The sequence below is a fragment of the Microtus ochrogaster genome, chromosome 21 (assembly GCF_000317375.1).
Source record: "Microtus ochrogaster isolate Prairie Vole_2 chromosome 21, MicOch1.0, whole genome shotgun sequence".
Lineage (NCBI taxonomy): Eukaryota > Metazoa > Chordata > Mammalia > Rodentia > Cricetidae > Microtus > Microtus ochrogaster.
The window spans coordinates 13,717,703-13,736,289 of record NC_022022.1 but is presented as its reverse complement, the minus strand read 5'-3'; the positions used below and the strand labels follow the sequence as shown (position 1 = coordinate 13,736,289).

General features: G+C 42.8%; 1 protein-coding gene across 3 annotated transcripts in view; it reads left to right on the top strand.

The window, feature by feature from the left end:
• Positions 1 to 18,587, top strand: part of Cdc14a (cell division cycle 14A) — a 149,891-nt gene that overhangs the window by 46,729 nt on the left and 84,575 nt on the right. For all 3 annotated transcript variants that reach the window (XM_013349943.2, XM_005357183.3, XM_026784113.1), the window contains exon 5: positions 11,221 to 11,300. In XM_013349943.2, coding sequence (XP_013205397.1) covers positions 11,221 to 11,300 — 80 coding nt within the window. The remainder of the gene's footprint in view (positions 1 to 11,220; positions 11,301 to 18,587) is intronic.

Here is an 18,587-nt window from a genome sequence, read left to right as displayed (position 1 = left end):
AATGACCTGACTCCATGTGTACCGACATACATTATACACACATGTCATAACAATGACCTGACTCCATGTGTACCCACATACATTATACACAAATGCCGTAATAATAAACAAGAAACAATGAAAAAAAAAAAGCCAGTGCAAACCTCCAAAATGCATGTAGCATGAATGGCTTCATGGTTTCAAGTTTCCCTTCTGGGTTGACCAATGTGTCCCCTGTGGGTGAGTGGAGGCCTCTCTCTGCTCTAATCCCAAATCTGGGTCCTTGACTCCCCTCTCCAGTATCACACTTGAGGGTTTTCGTTTTAATCAACTGCTTTGTTAGACGGTGGCGGTGATGGATCTGTGAGGTACGTAGCATTGGAGGATGGGTTAACACTATGAACCGTCGTCCTCATTAGACTGAGGGAATCCCCTTAGCTTGGATGTGGTGAAAGATTAATATTTTCTCTTTCGGGGATGTCTGAGACTTTGAGAAAATTCTCAGGGCTTGCAAGTGAGTTGTAATTTTGGCAATAAATTATGTAATTTTTTTTTTAGACCTAATCTTTAAATTTAGTTTTTTTCTTAGAGATACTTCAGTTTTTTTCTTAGGTACTTACTTTCAGTAAGGGAAATTATGACAAAAATGTAGTTCGCATTTTACAAAGTTCTAAAATAGTTTGGTTTTCCTACCTCCAAAAAAGTGTATGTATTTGGAAAAATTAATTATTTTCAAAGGATATCCTGGCTTTGGCCTGCTGCTATGATTAGCACAGAGATTAACACATGTATTAGATACTAGATTTTGTGTCTGACATATTGTACTTCTGAATTCAGGGAAGAGGAAGTTGTTGATTAAGATCTTCTATTACGTTGTTGGGTGGTGGCTCACAAATCCAGTACTTAAGCAGAGACAGACAGATCACTTTGAGTTCGAGACCAGCCTGATCTACATATTGAGTTCTAGGCCAGCCAGGGCTGCATAATGATATACTATCTCAAAACAACCCCCCCCCCCCAAATCTGGTACAAATAAATTTTGAGATTTAAGGAATGTTTGTCCCAGAACTCCTAAATTCATATGCTTTAGGTTGGTCTCTGGCTTTTTTCTTGTCCCCTCCACCGGCCTGGAGAATCATTTCCTCTGCAGAGTTGCTCCGGTGGCCCTGGACATAGTCACAGCGTAGAGAGGCTTTCTCCATACCCCAGCCTTCCCAGGTTCCATCCTCACTGCGCCAGGCTCAGAACTTTTCAGAGGAGGGAGAACCCGGAGGGATGGGATGCGTGTTAAAGCTGGCGTTCCGGTATCCCGTGCCCTTGCCTTAGCAGCCTGGCTTATTTTTGACGGTCAAAGTCCAAGTGCGTACTCCGGCGTGAAATAGCCAGCCCCGTCTTCCTCGCCTCTTAAGTAGACCCCTCTCTCCCGCTGTGTTCTTTCTCCCTCTACTTCCGGCTCTTTCTTCTTCCCACCAGGCTGCTTCGCTCCTGTTGCTTTTCCTTTCCCATTCTCTTCCTTTTCTTAATTGGCTAATGCATAGAATAGCAATGCTGTGATAACTGGAACCTTTTCCTTGCTTGGCACAGAATCTTAGACTTACTCCAGCTTAAATTTGATAAATGAGGCGGTGGTGGTACATGCCTTTAGTCCCAGCACTCGGGAGGCAGAGGTAGGCGGATCTCTGTGAGTTCCAAGCTAGCCTTTTGTACATAGTAGGTTCCAGGCCAGCCAGGGCTACATGGTAAGACCCTGTCTCAAACAAACCTCCTCATTTCCCTTTCATTGGTAAACCTGAACTGCAAGTCTTGCTATTGACACGAGAGAGAAACAGCTGGCCTGGGGTATGTGTTTGTGTGTGTGTGTGTGTGTGTGTGTGTGTGTGTGCGTGTGTGTGTGTAGGTGAACATGTGTGCTGTTTTCTTGAAGAAGTGAGGTTCACCCACTGAACTGAGCCAGAATGGGGTTAGGGGTGGGGCAGGGTGTGTGGGAATGGGGATGGGAATTCCCAGTTGCTATGGGGAGGGAAGATGGACTTTGTATAAAGTCAGTGTGGGGTGGGTCTGTGGTTGCCTTTTCTTGTCTCTGCTCTGTTTGTGGAAATCAGTAAGCTACGGTGTGTAGGAACTTGCTTACTTAAAATCTTTGCATGCTTAAGAGGGATCAATTCTTTTATTTTCTTGGAGGACAATGCTGTCATGTGGCCTGTGTTTGCGAAGTTTAGGCTAATGCACGGACAAATGACCACAGGATCTGGTCTGCAAACTCCCATCTAGTGGGCCAAGCTCTCGTTTCTCCTGCGTTCTCTAAGCAACAACCCTTTTGTACATACTGGAAGAGAACAACCAGTTCCTTGTTTGTGCTCATTGTTAGTCTTTCTATTCCTGAGCAGGTTCAAAGAACAGGAGGAGCTTACAAGTCACTAGGAGACTCGAGGCCTGAGGTTTAGTTTGCACACAGCATGGCTCTGCGCCACCTCCCCTGCAAACTACTTAAAACTCAGAGAAGATCAGGGTAAATACATTTGAAAATTCACTGCAATTATTTCTTATTTATTTTTTGGAGGAAAGGTCTTGTGATGTCATCTAGGCTGGCTTCAAACTCGTTTTCCCTCATCCTCAGCCTCTGAGTGCTGGGATCACAGACATGTGATCACACTACATTCAGCTAAACTTTTAATTTAAAGAATTATGTTGTTGTTTAAAGTTCCTCAGGCACATGGTCTGGTTACGAGATGGACATTGAACAGCCTGATCTGTCTGCCTTCTTGCCTGCTGGGAGATCAGGCCACTGTTTGGTGGGAAACAATCAACCTTGCCTGGGCTCTGTCTCTACTTAGCAGTCTTCCTCCTGTGTGTGTTTAGGAAGTGCTTTCTGTCTAATATTTCTTACCAGTTATTGCAAGAATATCTCTTATCTTTGTCCTGCCTCTCGTTGTCCCGAGCTTTAAATCGGTCCTAATGAGAATACCAAATGCCAAGGAGTATGCACTTGGAAGTAAAATTGATATAAATATAATAAAGTAATATTAAAGTATTTGAAGTAATTTGGGTTTTAATTTGGACTCACTGAAAATGTATTCATTGATTTTCTTATTTTTAGAACTTTATTTTTCTCTATTGTTGCTGTGTGTGTGAGCGGTCTGTTCACGTGTGGGTGTGGGTGCACACGTGATCTGGTGAACACGGGAGTCGGAGGACAACTTTGTGGGCTGTCCTTTAATTTTTCATGGCTTCTGGGGATGGAACTCAGGTTGTCAGGCTTGCAGCCGTCGCTGGCTCCAATTTTGAATTTTGAATTTTGATCGTGGGAAAATATTTCCAGAAATTGAGAAATTTGCCTTTATAAGTAAACTTTGAAGTTTACTAGTTCATTTGTAAATGAAATAATTTTCACACCACATGACTGATGTTTGGGAAATTTAAATGTTAAATCATGGCCTGTGTCTGCTACCAGCATCTTGTTCCTAAACGTGCTCTGATTCCGTGCTTTTGGGGTCCGCTTTTGGGTTTTGCCCAGAGGTTGCCTCCTGCAGTGGTCATACACAGGCTTATGTTTGCCTGTGTGTTGTAACATTTGACCTGTGGTTGCTTGTGTAACATGAGAAACTGAGGTGTTCTTAGGGGTTACACATTTTCTCACTTCCTTCTCTGTCGGGTTCTTTTAACTATCCGGTATGAGACCCCTGGTGTGATTTTCTTTGGTTTGCTTGGCAGAGGCTTGCCTGGGTCCTTACGATTCGACTCAGCAGTGTCTGTGCTGTCTCCGTGGTGGCTTGCCCCAGGCACGAGAAGGCCACAATGTCATTGAAACGGCACTAGCAAGAGAAGTGCAACGGTCCCAGCTGTATAATCAGTTCTGGAAAGACATCTATTCTGGCTGATTATGAAAATTCTGCTTTCCATCAAAGTAGATAGGGAGACACATGTGGCTAATGTCTGCGATTCTCCCAAATTGCCTTCGGAGAGCTCCCACTGGCTCCACTCTGATTGTGCCCACGAGAGGGGTGGAAGGAGCGTTCCTCATCCAAATGAATTCTGAAATCCGGACAATCATGTCTGCTGCTTGTCAGCTGTCTGCTACTCCAAGCCCCAAATGGAGATGTAGAGATGCCCTATGAGGCCATTTCAGAGCCAACACAACCTCAAACAAACACACACATGACAGTCACTTCTAGATCTTGTTCTCCAGAAGATGCCAGATGGAGTCTTTTGAGGGTAGACGTAAGCAGCGGGTGGGAGTGCGATGCCCACGTCTTCCTGTCTCCTCCCGTACACCTTGCCTCTTTGTCTGGCAGAAGTATTGTGTTCCCCATTGCTGATCTCACAGTCTGTGAGTTCTATGGGACTGGAAGGGTAGGAAGAATATCTTGTTTTCTTTTATACCGGGGTTCAGCCAGAGTGTGCAGGAGACATGATAGTCTTATTTTCCTGTTTTAATTAGAAGACCGAACATGGTAGATTTAGAGCAGAACCAAAATCCAGGCTGTTGCATTCCCGCTTTGAAACAGCAGGCTTGCCTATTTAATGACAGCGATTGTCCTACGCTGAATAATTTCCATTGCTGTAAGTTAGAACAAAAGCGGGATTGTTTGTGCATCTCAGAAATGTGTGCCTTTTCCTTATTTTTTTTAAATTACCAAGTTGAATGCAGATATTGTTTTATTTTTCTGGTACTGAATAGAATGGGAGGATAGGAATAAGAATAAAATGTTGCAAAACCTAAAATTTTAAATGTTTTTGTTTATGACAATCAAAGTTTAAATAAGTCTTCAGAAAAAAGTAGTTTACAAATTAAGCATCTTGACATTCAAGAAGTCTGAGAACCAAGTCTTAGATATCAAGGACAGTACGTTAAAAGTTTCATGATGGCAGCTCTTTACAGAGTTTCTTGGTGGATACTGTCTTTAATAGACATGCTTCCTGTGGATACCTGTAGCTCGTTCTTTGCAGGTAACTGGAATTGCTTTCCTCTCTAGTCTCTGTCCCCTTGTTTTTTTTTTTCTCACAAAAGTGCAAATACAAAAAAAAAAAAAACATGAGTAGTAACAGCAACTGTCCCTCCTTTGCATGCACTTGGTTGGAGAGACCCATGGGCCACCTCAGTGATCCTGTGATATTTTGAGAGTGGATTTCATAAAGCAGGGGTTAGTGCCATTTATTTTAAGGTTGTTCATGCTAAGATACTGTGAGACTTGGAGACAGAGAGGCAGGATGGGGAGAGGGACCAATGTCTGCACTTTAAAACAGGAGGGTTTCACTGAATGGTGGTCTCATTGCCATGATCTTGGCACTCACAAGGGGCATTTGCTACTGCATGTCTTGATGTTCATATGCCTGGATAGCCTTTTGGGCTTAGTTCTGTGCAATATCCAGATCTGGAGTCACAGAGAAACAGATGGTTGTACCAGTGTTCTTGTCACTGTGGCAAAATAATTGACCGAGCCCCCTAAGGCGGGCTTTATTCTGTAGCATGGTTTTGGCGATTTTAAGGCATCCATCCAGATCCTGTTGATTCAAGGGGAGGCAGAGAATCACAGTGGTGGGAAGGTGGAGGAGGAGGTTGATCATCTCATGGTAGACCAGGAGCAGGGAACAAAGGGGAGTGATTGGGGACCAGGTATAACATGAGCAGCCATACTTCTTCATGACCTACTTCCTCCAAGGAGGCCCCACCTTCTAGAGTTCTTAGCATCTGTCGACAGAGCACTGGTACCTGGGGATTTAATCATGTGAGTCTATGAGGGGCATTTTGTATTCAGAATGTAAGAATGATGAACAGGAGAAATTGTGGGACTAAGTTTATCTTTTTTTTTTTTAATCATAAACTGATTGGCCCATTAGCTCAGGCTTCTTATAATCTCTTATAACTTACATTAGCCCATTTTTCTTATCTGTGTTAGCCACATGGTTCAGTACCATTTTCAGCAGCTTAGTCACATCTTACTTCTTCTGTATCTGGATAGGACTGCAGAGGGAGCTTCCCTCTTTCCCAGAATTCTCCTGTTCTCATTGACCCACCTCTACTTCCTGTCTGGTTGTCCCGCCTATACTTCTTGCCTGGCTACTGGCCAATTAGCGTTTATTTAAAACATAATTGACAGAATATAGACAATTGTCCTGCACCACTTCCCCCTTTCTTCCTTCCTTCCTTCCTTTCTTTCTTTCTTTCTTTCTTTCTTTCTTTCAAAAAAAAACCAGGACCATCCATAGTCCATTTTTTGGGAATGTGGGTGTAGTTTTCCAGGCTACTTCATGCTGGTTGGGGGCGCTGATAATCTTATGGGGACCTAAAGAAAATTTAGAATTATTATCAAGTCCTGACTGGAGTATTCTGTGAGTCTTGATCATCTCAGGCAGCATCTTGATTCTGTTCTGGATGTAGAACTCAGACATCCGGGCCATCTGTTCCTACCAGAGATTTCTCAGGTGGTCTTCCTTGATCAAACCTGATTTTTCTTAACTCAGAACGAATCCTCAGCCTCTTATTTCCTTTTTTTAGTGGCGTAGTACATTTTGCTTCTTCTGTGTCTGGATAAGACTCAAGTTTATCTCTTCTGTAGTCTCTTGCTATGGTAGAGCAATATGTCAAGTGCAGTTAGGAGTAAGCTACATGTATGTGTCACCATCTAATCTCCCCAACAAACAACATACAAAGGTGGGTGACTTCTGTCAGGGAAGTTCATGGTCCAATAAATAATGTCTCTTCTTCACACCTTTGGAAACGGAAGTATAGAGAATTCATGGTGCCATTCATAGCCAAAAGAGCCTGTGACTGAACCCTGGGCAACTTGGCTCCTAACCTTTCTTCTTTGTTATCCTGCTCCCTAGTCTGGTGATCAGGGCCTGTGAATGTTGTGTTTCTGTACCCAGAGATCCTTCTTTCTGTTTGTCGTTTGTTTGGGCTGTGACCAACCCTTTTAGAGCACTGGCTATGGGCCTTGTGCTCTGTGAAACTGTGAAGACCCAAAAGACATGAAAATTACCTTCATTAACATATGCAGTCTAGCTGGGCCGACAGATGAAATCAGATAACCATAGCAACAAACTAGAGTAGGACTACAGAGATGGTCCAGCACTTAGTTTGAGGCTAGCCTTGGACTACATGTGACTCTGTAAAAAAGATAAAATAAAAAATTAAGTCGAGTGACTGAGATTTCTGGGATCTATGTGGTTAGTCTCTGACCTCCACACGAGCCCTGGTAAGCATGCACGTGTGCATGCATACAATTTAATTTTTAAAATAAGTAAAGAAACTTGTTTTCATGTTAATCATATTTGTGACTTAGAAGATAAAAATACCCTTGAGGCTTTATCAGTTTTCTTAGAGTAAGTACCCTTCAATTTCAGCAATTGATTTTCTGTTATTTTGCTTAGTAGTTTATTTGTTCAAAAGATGGCAGCCAGAGGTGGGAGTGGTCTTTCCCAGGTAGGTTACACCCTGCTCCATTGCCATGATGGCTTCAAATCGTCATTCCAGTCATTTCTGAGTCAATGAAATCTCTTCCAGAAGAGATATCCAGGAAACGGATGTTAAGAACTAAGAAAGAACTCTAAAGAGTTAAGAACTAAGGTCACCTGGGGTATGGACAACACCCTTCCCCTTAAAAGAGACCTCCTTTAAACTCTCAGGATGGATGGTCAGGCTTAGCATCAGGTGGCTTTACCCACCGAGTCCTAGATTTCTTTTTTTTTCTTATTTTAAAAAATAATAAGACCCCTCCCTCCAAATAAAGCTAGAAACACAGTAAGGCTTGAGGCAATGTTTCCATGCTCATTACCAAATTTATGGTCTGGTTTACACTTCTATGTGAAGGCAGGTAACGTTGTCTAAGAATCACAGATTATATATTGGGGAGAGTAAATCGTCGGGGCTGTAAATCCCAAGATGCTTCTGAAAACCATATATATTATCATTTACAGGCTTTATGAATCCAGTGACATTAGACTCTAGCTTAAAAGATAGTTTAAAAGAATTGCAAGTAAATCTTGAGAACGTTTTAAGTAATGTCTTGTGGTGGTCTGGTGTTCTGGGAAGTTGGAGAGATTTGTTATTTGACACATCGACAGTGTGTGATATACACACAGATGCTTCAAAGTTTCAGCTGTGTATCATAATATTCAGTTGTGTGCTGATTCTGTGACAGAGTTTCCTCGTGTCACATGATACAAACACTTTAGGTGGCATTGATTTAGGGTCCCTGAAGGCGCTGCATGAGAAGACTTGGTGGTCTCTTTATATACGATGTATGTGGCAGAAGAGTTAGTCTATGATAATTGAAGTCTAGGCATCACTGGCTTGTTGATAAACATTACAGATTATTTTAGTTTGTAGTACTCTAATTTTTCGTACCTTTTTAAATAAACCCCTTTATCTCTTGATAGTATGTGTTACCATCCTGCCTCTCTGAAATGTCATATGTAACAAATGGGAAAATCTTTGGTGCCTGGTATGGAACTTAATTAAATAGAAAAAAAATCACTTTAATTAGCAGACTCATGTTCAGTTAAAGAGAAGTAACTATATATTAATTTTTTTTAATCGAGAAGGTTTGTAGGACTTCCTGGCCTTTATAGAAGTAATGTACGTGCCACTCACTAAATTGGAGTGTAATAAAACACTGTCTATGCCAATGATTTTGTCAAGAGGTATCAATCAGAATTTGGGAAAATTCTACTTGTTGGATTATGTATCTTAATAGCTAGTGAGTGGCCGGGCGATGGTGGCGCACGCCTTTAATCCCAGCACTCGGGAGGCAGAGGCAGGTGGATCTCTGTGAGTTCGAGACCAGCCTGGTCTACAGAGCTAGTTCCAGGACAGGCTCCAAAGCCACAGAGAAACCCTGTCTCAAAAAACCAAAAAAAAACAAAAAAACAACAAAAAAAAAACTAGTGAGTGGAGTAGAAAATATATACACACATATACATATACACACATACACACACACACACCCTTTTAAAAGCCAAAAAATAAATCAAAATAGTTTTCTTTGAAATTAGTTTCAGAAAACATTTTTAGAAGTGCTAGGCATATCTAACACAACTTTGGGGCTCTTACTATCAACTATTTTTAGAGAAAAGATATATTAAACATTTCATAACTACTTCCCATTTAAAAAACAAATTTGTTTACACCTGCACAAAAATAATAATACAATAGAATGATCTCTTTTCTCCAATTCGACATCACCTTGATTCCTCACAAAGCTCTGTTGTTAACAGTTTGAAATCACGTCATTTTAAAAACCATGAATAGTTTCAAGAACTGGGAAAAAGGAGTCTTTCTTCCCAGGATGTTTGGAGTGGGGGTGTGTTCAAATGCCTACTCCACTACAGAGTGATGGTGGGAATTTGGAACAATCTGTACATTTTTGAGCTTGGGATTCATTGATTACAAGGCTCATAAATGTAAGTTTCCCTCCAGGCTTCAATCATGCCAATCCCTGGCTCTCTCTGTCTCTATCTCTGTATCTCTGACTCCCTCTCCCTCCTCTCACCCCCTCTCATCTAAGAAGATCTAGCATAGGAATACATACAGCATGCATACGTCCTCTTGCAAAAAGATGGGATTTTGTATTTTAATGAGTGACCGTGCATGCATCTTTCAACAATGAACTCCTGTCTGAGGAGACTATTTTCCCACTCTCCCTAAGCACTTCCCTCCAGACTGTAAAAGGTCAGTCCATAACAGACGCCCCAGGGATCTTCCTGGAATTTAGACGGGTTCTGTTGGGTTTCACTTTGCACCTATTAATAATTTAGCACTGGGATAAAAATAAAAACAAAGGCTCTCATCTTGCGTGAGAACATGGCTCATGTGTGCTAAGTCATGCAGGTGAGATGGGGGAGCCCGGTGGAGCAGGCCTTCTGAAGAGCTTTTTCATGTGGGCCCCGGTGGCTGCCTCCTGCAGCAACTCTTGCCTCGAGATGAAAGGGAATTAGTGTAATTGCGCTTTAGGAGGAGGTGTATTTTTACTTTTCAATGGTGACTGTATAAGCTTTAATTATCTAATCTAAACACAGCAGCTTTCCCTGGTAGCAGCCATAGGCAACTTTCAAACACCCATGGCCTCCTTGAGCTTGAGAAAACACTGTTTTATCCCCGGCTCCATTACATAACCCACCCAGCAGGGTACAGTAAAGTCACTTCTTAGGGTTAGTTACTGCAGATAGCACTTGAAGCTGGGATTGGTTAAATGGACTTTTAAAGTGATTTGAGCTGCAATTAGACTCACGATTTTCAGCCTGTAGCCCCGGTGACTCCTGCCAGCGGCAGCCCTGTGGAAGGCAGTTCATCTTGGGTGGTGTTTGTACTTCCGAATCGGTTCCCTTTGGTGGGTGTGCCTCCCCAGACCTTCTCTTCATATGTCAGTGAGATATGGGAATTTGCTCTTGAGATTAGGTGTGCTTGTGTGGGGGACACACACACACACTTGTGCGTGTCTCTGTGAGTATGTATACACGCGTGTGAGGCCAGATGACAGCCTCAGGTGTCATACCTCTGCTGCTGTTCTTCCTGGAGACTCTGGTGCTGGAAGTTGCTAAGTAAGTAGGTTAAGATAGGCTGGCTGGCTAGTACTGGGATTATAAACACACAGCAGTACGCCCGGCTTGTCTTTCTGTCTGTCTGTCTGTCTGTCTGTCTGTCTGTCTGTCTATCTATCTATCTATCTATCTATCTATCTATCTATCTATCTACCTACCTACCTACCTACCTACCTACCTACCTACCTACCTACCTACCTATCTATCTATCTATCTTGGTGGGTTCTGGCGATCGAACTCAGGTCCTCACGCTTGCAAAGCAAGCACTTTAATGACTGAGCCATCTCCCCAGCTACAAGATATAATTTTTTGTCTATTATTTTCTAATATTGTAATTAGAGAACCAGATGTGTATATACCTGTAATCTTAGCAGCAGCAGGCCAGGCATAGAGGTATATACCTGTATATACCCGTAATCTTAGCATTTGGAATGGAGAGCCAGGAGCTCCACTGTGAGTTTGAGGTCAGCTTGGTCTGTGTAGTTAGTTCCAGGCCACGGAGTTACAAATTGAAACCCCATCTCAAAACCAAAATAAAACCAGAGAACAGAATAACAAAAATAAAAATCTAAAACACAAAAGAGAGCAACAGCTTCCCCATGGCTTGGGACCTCAAGTGGAAGAAACAAATACAAACTTGTGTAGTAGTTAAATTAGTTGTGTATAGTGCTCTAAATCTTACTTATTGTTTGTCTGTCTTAGGTCATCTACTTAAAGAAGACACCAGAAGAAGCCTACAGAGCACTCCTGTCTGGCTCAAACCCACCTTATCTTCCATTCAGGTACAGCTGCTGCTGCCTTGGGCTACACTTAGTGCGGCCATTTCTTAGAGTAAGGGTATGGGGTCTTGTAACTGTCCAGCCGTTGTGACCACAATGCTGTCTGACCTGAAATGAGAACTTTTCTTCTTCCTCTACGTTCTGAGGATAAATATTATTTTTTTTAAGCTCCTCCCTCCAACTAGGCAGAGAAATGCATGGCTTGGTCAACCCTTGAAACTTTTTTTTGTATTTTGACAAAGTGCTTAAAGAGCAGAGGTCCTGATTTATGAGCTAATTAGATTTCAGTAACTACATTGCAGGTTTAACCAGCCAGTCTCTCACTGCACGAGCATTAATGGAGCTCTGGCTTTCTGGCAGGGCTACTGATAGACGCTGGACCCACAACTACATCCAGGGACCTAAGATCCTCTGTTTATTACACCCATTCAGGAAAGTTCCCTGTCATTTCAGCACTGGAGAAGAAGACTGTGTTAGTGTGTGTTGGGAGATGGAACGTTTCCTCAGTCTGTCTCATGTCTGTGTAACGTACAAGAGAGTATCTAGCCACCCTCCTACGGTCAGATCTGCAGGTCATTTCCTGTCCTTCCCATTGCGGCTTTTCATTCACATCGTCTCGGGTGTGTTTTAAGAACCTAAAGCTAGGGGGCTGGAGAGATGGCTCAGTGGTTAAGAGCACTGGCTGCTCTTCCAGAGGTCCTGAGTTCAATTCCCAGCAACCACATGGTGGCTCACAACCATCTGTAATGAGATCTGGTGCTCTCTTCTGGCGTGCAGGGATACATGGAGGCAGGATGTTGCATACATAATAAATATATAAATAAATCTTTAAAAAAAAAAAAAAGAAGCTAAAGCTACCGTAGAGAGTTTTACTGCTCCGTTAGGCACCAGGACAGAACAGTCGTCTGTTGAAAGGTACTCATTATGAGAAGAGGACTTTTTAGGCATGCAGAGGTGCTCGTTCCCTGGTTAAGGCCCACGTGTCTTACTATTTTGACCTTGACCATAATGCCAAGTCGTTTTTCTCCTGATAAAGTTACGCTTGCACTAAACTTGTGTCTCTGAGCCCAGCCTCTCTGCACACTGTGTGTGTGAAGTAGACAGCGCGCCATGTGGTGCCTTTGGAGACAGTGAGGTGTTCAGAGGAGAGGATGCTATTGCTCTTCTGGAGTCGGACAAAAGAAGCCACCTGCCTGGGCACCCCCCCCCCCAAATTCTAGGAAGCGAGTCGTTTCTAGTTAGAGACTGCCTGAGGCCATGGAATGTTTTCACAGACCTCTTCACACCTTTCTGGGGACCCACTGTGGCCTTGGCTCCATTACCGTCTAGGTTATGACATTCGCAAGGCTTTTTACCCCTTTTATTTTGTTATACTTTTATCTTCATTGTCTAGACAGTTTTCAGTTGTTGCTATTATGTAACTGCTGTTAGCATTTATCCACTTAAAGATTTCTTTTTTAAAAATCGTGTGTCTGTGTGTGGGTCTGCATGTGTATTGTGTGTGTGCGTACTTGCATGTGAGCGCTAGTGCCAGCCCCAGTGGTAGTGGAGGCCAAGGGCATCGGATCCCTTGGAGCTGGAGTTACAGACGGTTGTGAACCATTTGATATGGGAGTTGGGAATTGAACTTGGGTTCTCTCTAGAGCACTGTGTGCTGTAGACTGCTGAGCCATCTCTCCACCCCACCCTGGTTATCCATTAAAATGTATATATTTTTTATTGCTTACATTTCTTTCTAAAACGGACTATTTTGATAGCATGTTGAAGGTGTGGTTGTCATAGTTGTCTGTGCTCTTCTCTGAAATGGCTGAGTTCCCATACGTATTAGCTATTTTCTACTGCTGTGATAAGACACTGTAAATGCCGGGCGGTGGTGGCGCACACCTTTAATCCCAGCACTTGGGAGGCAGAGGCAGGCGGATCTCTGTGAGTTTGAGACCAGCCTGGTCTACAAGAGCTAGTTCCAGGACAGGCTCCAAAACCACAGAGAAACCCTGTCTCGAAAAACCAAAAAAAAAAAAAAAAAAAAAAAGACACTGTAAATGTGACTTAGAGAAGGAAGGGCCTGTTTGACCTTCGGATGATAACTCCCGTCATGGCCTAGTGCAGACAGCGGGTAGTGGGCAGCAGGCAGAGCAGCTAGGCAGCAGAGGGCTCACATCTTCAACCTCAAGCCCTAGCAGAGCCTGCTGAATGGCTGAGGCAGGTGGCCTTTAAACATGAGAGCCCATCCCCCAGTGACATACTTCCTCCAGCTACCCACACCACCTAAAGCTGGCCAAATAGCACCTCCAGCTGGGGCTGGGTATTTCAAATGCCCAAGCCTAGAGAAGATATTTCTCATTCAAACCATCACTACCATTTGAATGCATATTCTCACTATTCCTAATAAAAGAGGTTTTTTTTTCACTACTGTGAACTTAAATAAAGCTCTTCTTCAAAATTTGTTCATTTAGCCTACATTTATTTGAGCTGGCAGTTCTATGAAACCCCATTTCCCGCTTAAAACGTTGACAGCCCTTTTGCCCGTAATTATCTAGGCAGGTGGGATCCTAGCCAGCCTAGCCTAATCGGTGAGCCCTCGCCTCAACTAAACAAGATGGCCAGCCCCTGGGAACGGGTTCTGCAGGCACCTTCACGTGCACTCTCACACACATAAACATGCAAGTGTATTTGTCTTTCGTGACTGTTGGCCATCCCTGGTGCGCTGTGGCCCTTTAGAAGTGACATTGATTGCTTTACTGTGTGAAGTCACTCCTGGGGTGCTCTCCTGAACGTTAAGGCATTTTGGTGTTGGAAATTGTTCTTTCTCTTGTACTAAGAATGGCCAATGTGTTTATCAAGAGCGACTGTAGCTGAAAACTGGAGGGAAGGGATATTTTCTTCCTTTGAGTCTGTCTGTCCTCAGGACCGGCTTGGCGGCTGGCCTTTGTGGGAACAAGGGACTTACAGTTCTGGGGGCAGAGCCAGCAGAGTTTGACTTGGCAAGCCCGGATGAGTTTGGTTGCGGCTTCTCCTTTTCAGCATTACCCCACAGGCTAAGTCTATGCCGTTTTCCAAGCATTTTATAAAGTCAGATTATTTGCTTCTTGTCTAAAGACCCACAAGACCCCTGTCCTTAGTGAATTGTTTTTGTGGCTAGCCAGTGTTAGTGGTTGTCAGATCTGTACTTTTAGATACTCATGCAATTGTGAAAGCTCCAGGTTTTACAAAAACATGAAATATTGACTAAATTGCATACTCTTGAGATTTACGCATGCGTGTGTGCATATGCGTGTGCATTCGTATGTACTCAGGCACACAGCAGTGGAGGTATGCTGTCTTCAGGTGCTGTCTGCCAGTTCTTTGAGTCAGGGTTTCTCACTGGCCTGAAACGTGTCAAACAGGCTAAATGTGCTGGCTTGAGCCCCAAGAATCCACCTGTCTCTGTCCCCCATACTTTGATTACAAGCATATCTGGGAGGGGTTGGGAGAGGAGAAGTCATAATCAGAATATAATGTATGAAAATTTTCCTTTTCAATAACAAAAAAAGATCACAAATAGAAAAAAAAATCTTTAAAGTCTCACCAAAATCTTTCCAAAACACTACCACCAAACCAGCAGCCAAAAACCAAACCAAATCAACCCAAACCCCAAGCATGCATATAGCATTTCGCTATATTTGGGTTCTGATGCTCAAACTCAGGTCTTCTTGCCTACAAGGCAAGCACCTTACCAACTGCTGCTTCCTTGGGTCTTTGGAGTTTTAAAATCAGTTTGGTAAGGGTTTTTATTTTTGTTTGTTTGTGATCATTCCTAAATGTGCCAAAGTCAATTTGTGTTCTAGGATAGCCCAGGGAAACCCTGTCTTGAAAAACCAAACCAAACCAACCAACCAACCAACCAACCAACCAACCAACCAACCAACCCAAACCAAGCAAAACTGAACCAAACCAAGCCAAACCAAACCGAATAACAATAAAACAAAAAAGAAAGAAAAAGAAAAAAAATTAAGGGGAGTAAAGTCACTCAGAAAATAAGACCCAGGGATGTAGTTTTAAAGACTTATTCAGGAAGCATGGTAAGGAAAAAAAGATTGCCAGGTGAAGAGGGAATCAGATGGCCTCTCTCTAGCTGTTGGTGTGTTGTTTTGTCTTTGAGAGTTCTGGGTAAGTCCAGAAATAACATCTGTATGCCATGTCACTCCCAACTCCCCCTGCCGAAGTCTGGAGTCTCTGGCTGTTAGGTCATTGTTCCCAGAGTCAGGCGTACTCCAACTTGTCAGAGTACTTCAGAAGTTTTATGATGGTATCGACACTCAGGTTCCAATACCGGAAGTTCTGATGCAGCTGACGTCCGCTGAGATCTGGGTATTGGCTTCGGAATGCTTCCCGTATGGCCCTAACGTGTGAACTTGTGGCCACTTAGAGAGATGCTCTCAGATGATAGAGGAAATGAAGCCCAAGCAGAATGATCAATGTTTACAACTTCTCTCTTGGGAATTTGTAAAGCATATTCCTATTTAAAAGAGTTGATTGATGTTAAATAATGAATTCATCTGTTTAACCCGAAAGTTTCCAACGTACAGATTCCCTCCCGATTAACACGAGGCAGAACTACTCTCTGGAACATTCTAAGGCAGGTTTCCTGATTCACACCTGGGTGGAACAAAATGATCCCTTGGGATCAGAATAATTTGCTATGGTTTTGTAGAATTGTTTTTGTGCCGTTTCCCGAGAGTCTGGGAAATAAAAGTGGCTTTTCAAATAGTGACATTTTTATGCAGTATGAACAGGGCTAGCCAAGCTTTCTCCCAGAACATCCTGAGATCAGTATTCCTTAGCGAGACTCTAAACCTCCCACTGACAATCCTTTAATGCCACTTACTCTGCAAATGGACTCCTAGTGTTTGTGTTCAGGGAGGTGTTTGTTGTGTTTGTGGATGACCCTTTGTGATGACTTGGTTGCTGAGCTATGAGGCTGAACCTTAATGGGAGATCTCAAAAGCAATTATTGTAGATCTGTTGGGCATGCCAGAACCTGCAGTTCTTTGAACAAAGGCTCAGAAGGGTCAGCCACTTAGAACTTGGCACAAGGATACCTTCTTTGAAACAAAGCAAACATATGTTGGTAGATGTTGGTGATTATAAAGCCTATCTCTTCACATTAAACATACCAGATACCTGCCAGCTTAAATATGGCATCATGATTTTTTGTCAAAGTTTGTTTAGTAATTAACTTTTTACTTCAAAGGGTAACAGTTCTTTATCACATATATATTTTTTCTGTTGAGTTTCAAAAATGCGTTTGTGATGGTTTTGTTTGCTTGTTTTTTTGGGACAATTTAGTTCTGACTGTCCTGGAACTAGCTCTGTAGACTAGGTTGGCCTTGAACTCAGAGAGCTCCTTTTGCCACTACCCCCCGAGTCTGAGATTAAAGGCACATACCATTGCATTTGGCTAAAATGTTCTTTTGACTTTTTGTGGTCTTTGGGGTCTGTCCAAGGACTGCATGGATCTTTTATAAATTGTTGATTTGGGTGCTTAGCATTGGAGAAGAATTCAGTGAGGTGGACAACAGTTGGCTTCTGCTGTCCAGCCTGCTTAGTCTGTTTTGAACAGCTATGCAATACTTTCTGGAACTTGGGTAGCCATGAAAAATAGACTCTTACCACCTTTTTCTTCTTAATAAAATGGCAGTTAAACACCATTTACAGAGCCTGAGACCAGAAACAACCTAAAGTTTTGTGACTCCTTAAACTCACAGGGAGGTGAGATCCAGTGCGCGCACGCTCTCTCTCTCTCTGTGTGTCTCTGTCTCTGTCTCTCTCTCTCTGTGTCTCTCTCTCTGTCTCTGTCTCTCTCTCCATCATTCTCCATCCCCCCCATTATATGGCAGTGATTTGTGTTATGAAAGTTGGTTCAGGATATTTTTTCTATTACTACTTTTGTGGGTTCAGATACTGGTGCCAAACTTGTGTTCTCTCTGTGCCTAGCAGCTTCAATTGTTCATCTTAACACCCGAATGATAAGGGACTGTAACCACTTGCCCTTATGACAATTTTCCATTATCTTTATTATTTTAATTTTTTTTCAAGACATGGTTTCTCTGTGTAACAGTCTTGGCTGTTCTGGAACTCACTTGGTAGGTCAGGCTGGCCTCTGTTCCACCTATCTCTACCTCCCGAGTGCTGGGATTAACATTATTTTTATTTTTAAGGAAATGTTGTGGGCTGATAAGATGGCTTAGTGGGTAAAGAATTTATATTGTGCAGGGATGAGGATCAGAGTTATGATCCCCAGAACCCATGTGTGTGTTTATAACCCCAATGCTGGGGGTGCAGGAATGGAGGGAGGGCATGGACAGATTCCAGCGCTTGCTGTCAGTCAGTATTGGCAAATCTAGGTTTAGAGAGAGATGCTGTCTCAAAAAGGAAGTTGTGGGGCTGGAGAGTTGGCTCAGTGGTTAAGAGTATTTGTTGTTCTTGCAGAAGATTCCCAGCATCCACACTTATGGTTTACATCCATCCATAATTCCAGTTCCATGATATCCAGTGCTCTCCTCTGACGTCTGTGGGCACCAGGCACACACATGCACAGAAATATATGTAAGCAAAACACTCAAAACATAAAAAATAATTAAAAAAAATAAGCTGTAGGGAGCTGGAGAAATGTCTCAGCAGCTAACAGCACTCTTTGCTCATGCAGAGGACCCTGGTTCAGTTCCCAGCATCTTCATGCTCATAGCCATCTATTACTCCAGTTCTAGGGGACCCAAGGCCCTTTTCTGACTGCTTAGGACACCAGGAATGTATGTGGGACAGGCATATGCAGACAAAATATTCTTGCACATAAAAAGTAAATAAAAATTAATAATAAAAACAAATGAGAGAAATATTGAAAGACACCCAATATTGATATCTGGCCTCCAAACATATGTACACACACACATACACACACACACACACACACACACACAGAGAGAGAGAGAGAGAGAGAGAGAGAGAGAGAGAGAGAGAGAAAGAGAGAGAAAATCTGTATTGTTAAGTGGGTGTCAGTCAACAGTTGATGAGAGCTGCCGAGCAGAGCTCTGTGACTGTCTTCTGGTACTATACCTAGTTTCGTACAGGTCTGTCTTGGTTGTTTGCTGTGACTCTTTAAGTCGTGAATTAGAACCAAGTTCTCATTTCTTTCTTTCTTTAGATGAGCCAAGTGATTTGTCTGAAATCGGATGTTAAGTCTGAAAAGCGTTGGACCCTGCCCTCATGAGGTTATTTGTCTGAAATCGGATGTTAAGTCTGAAAAGCGTT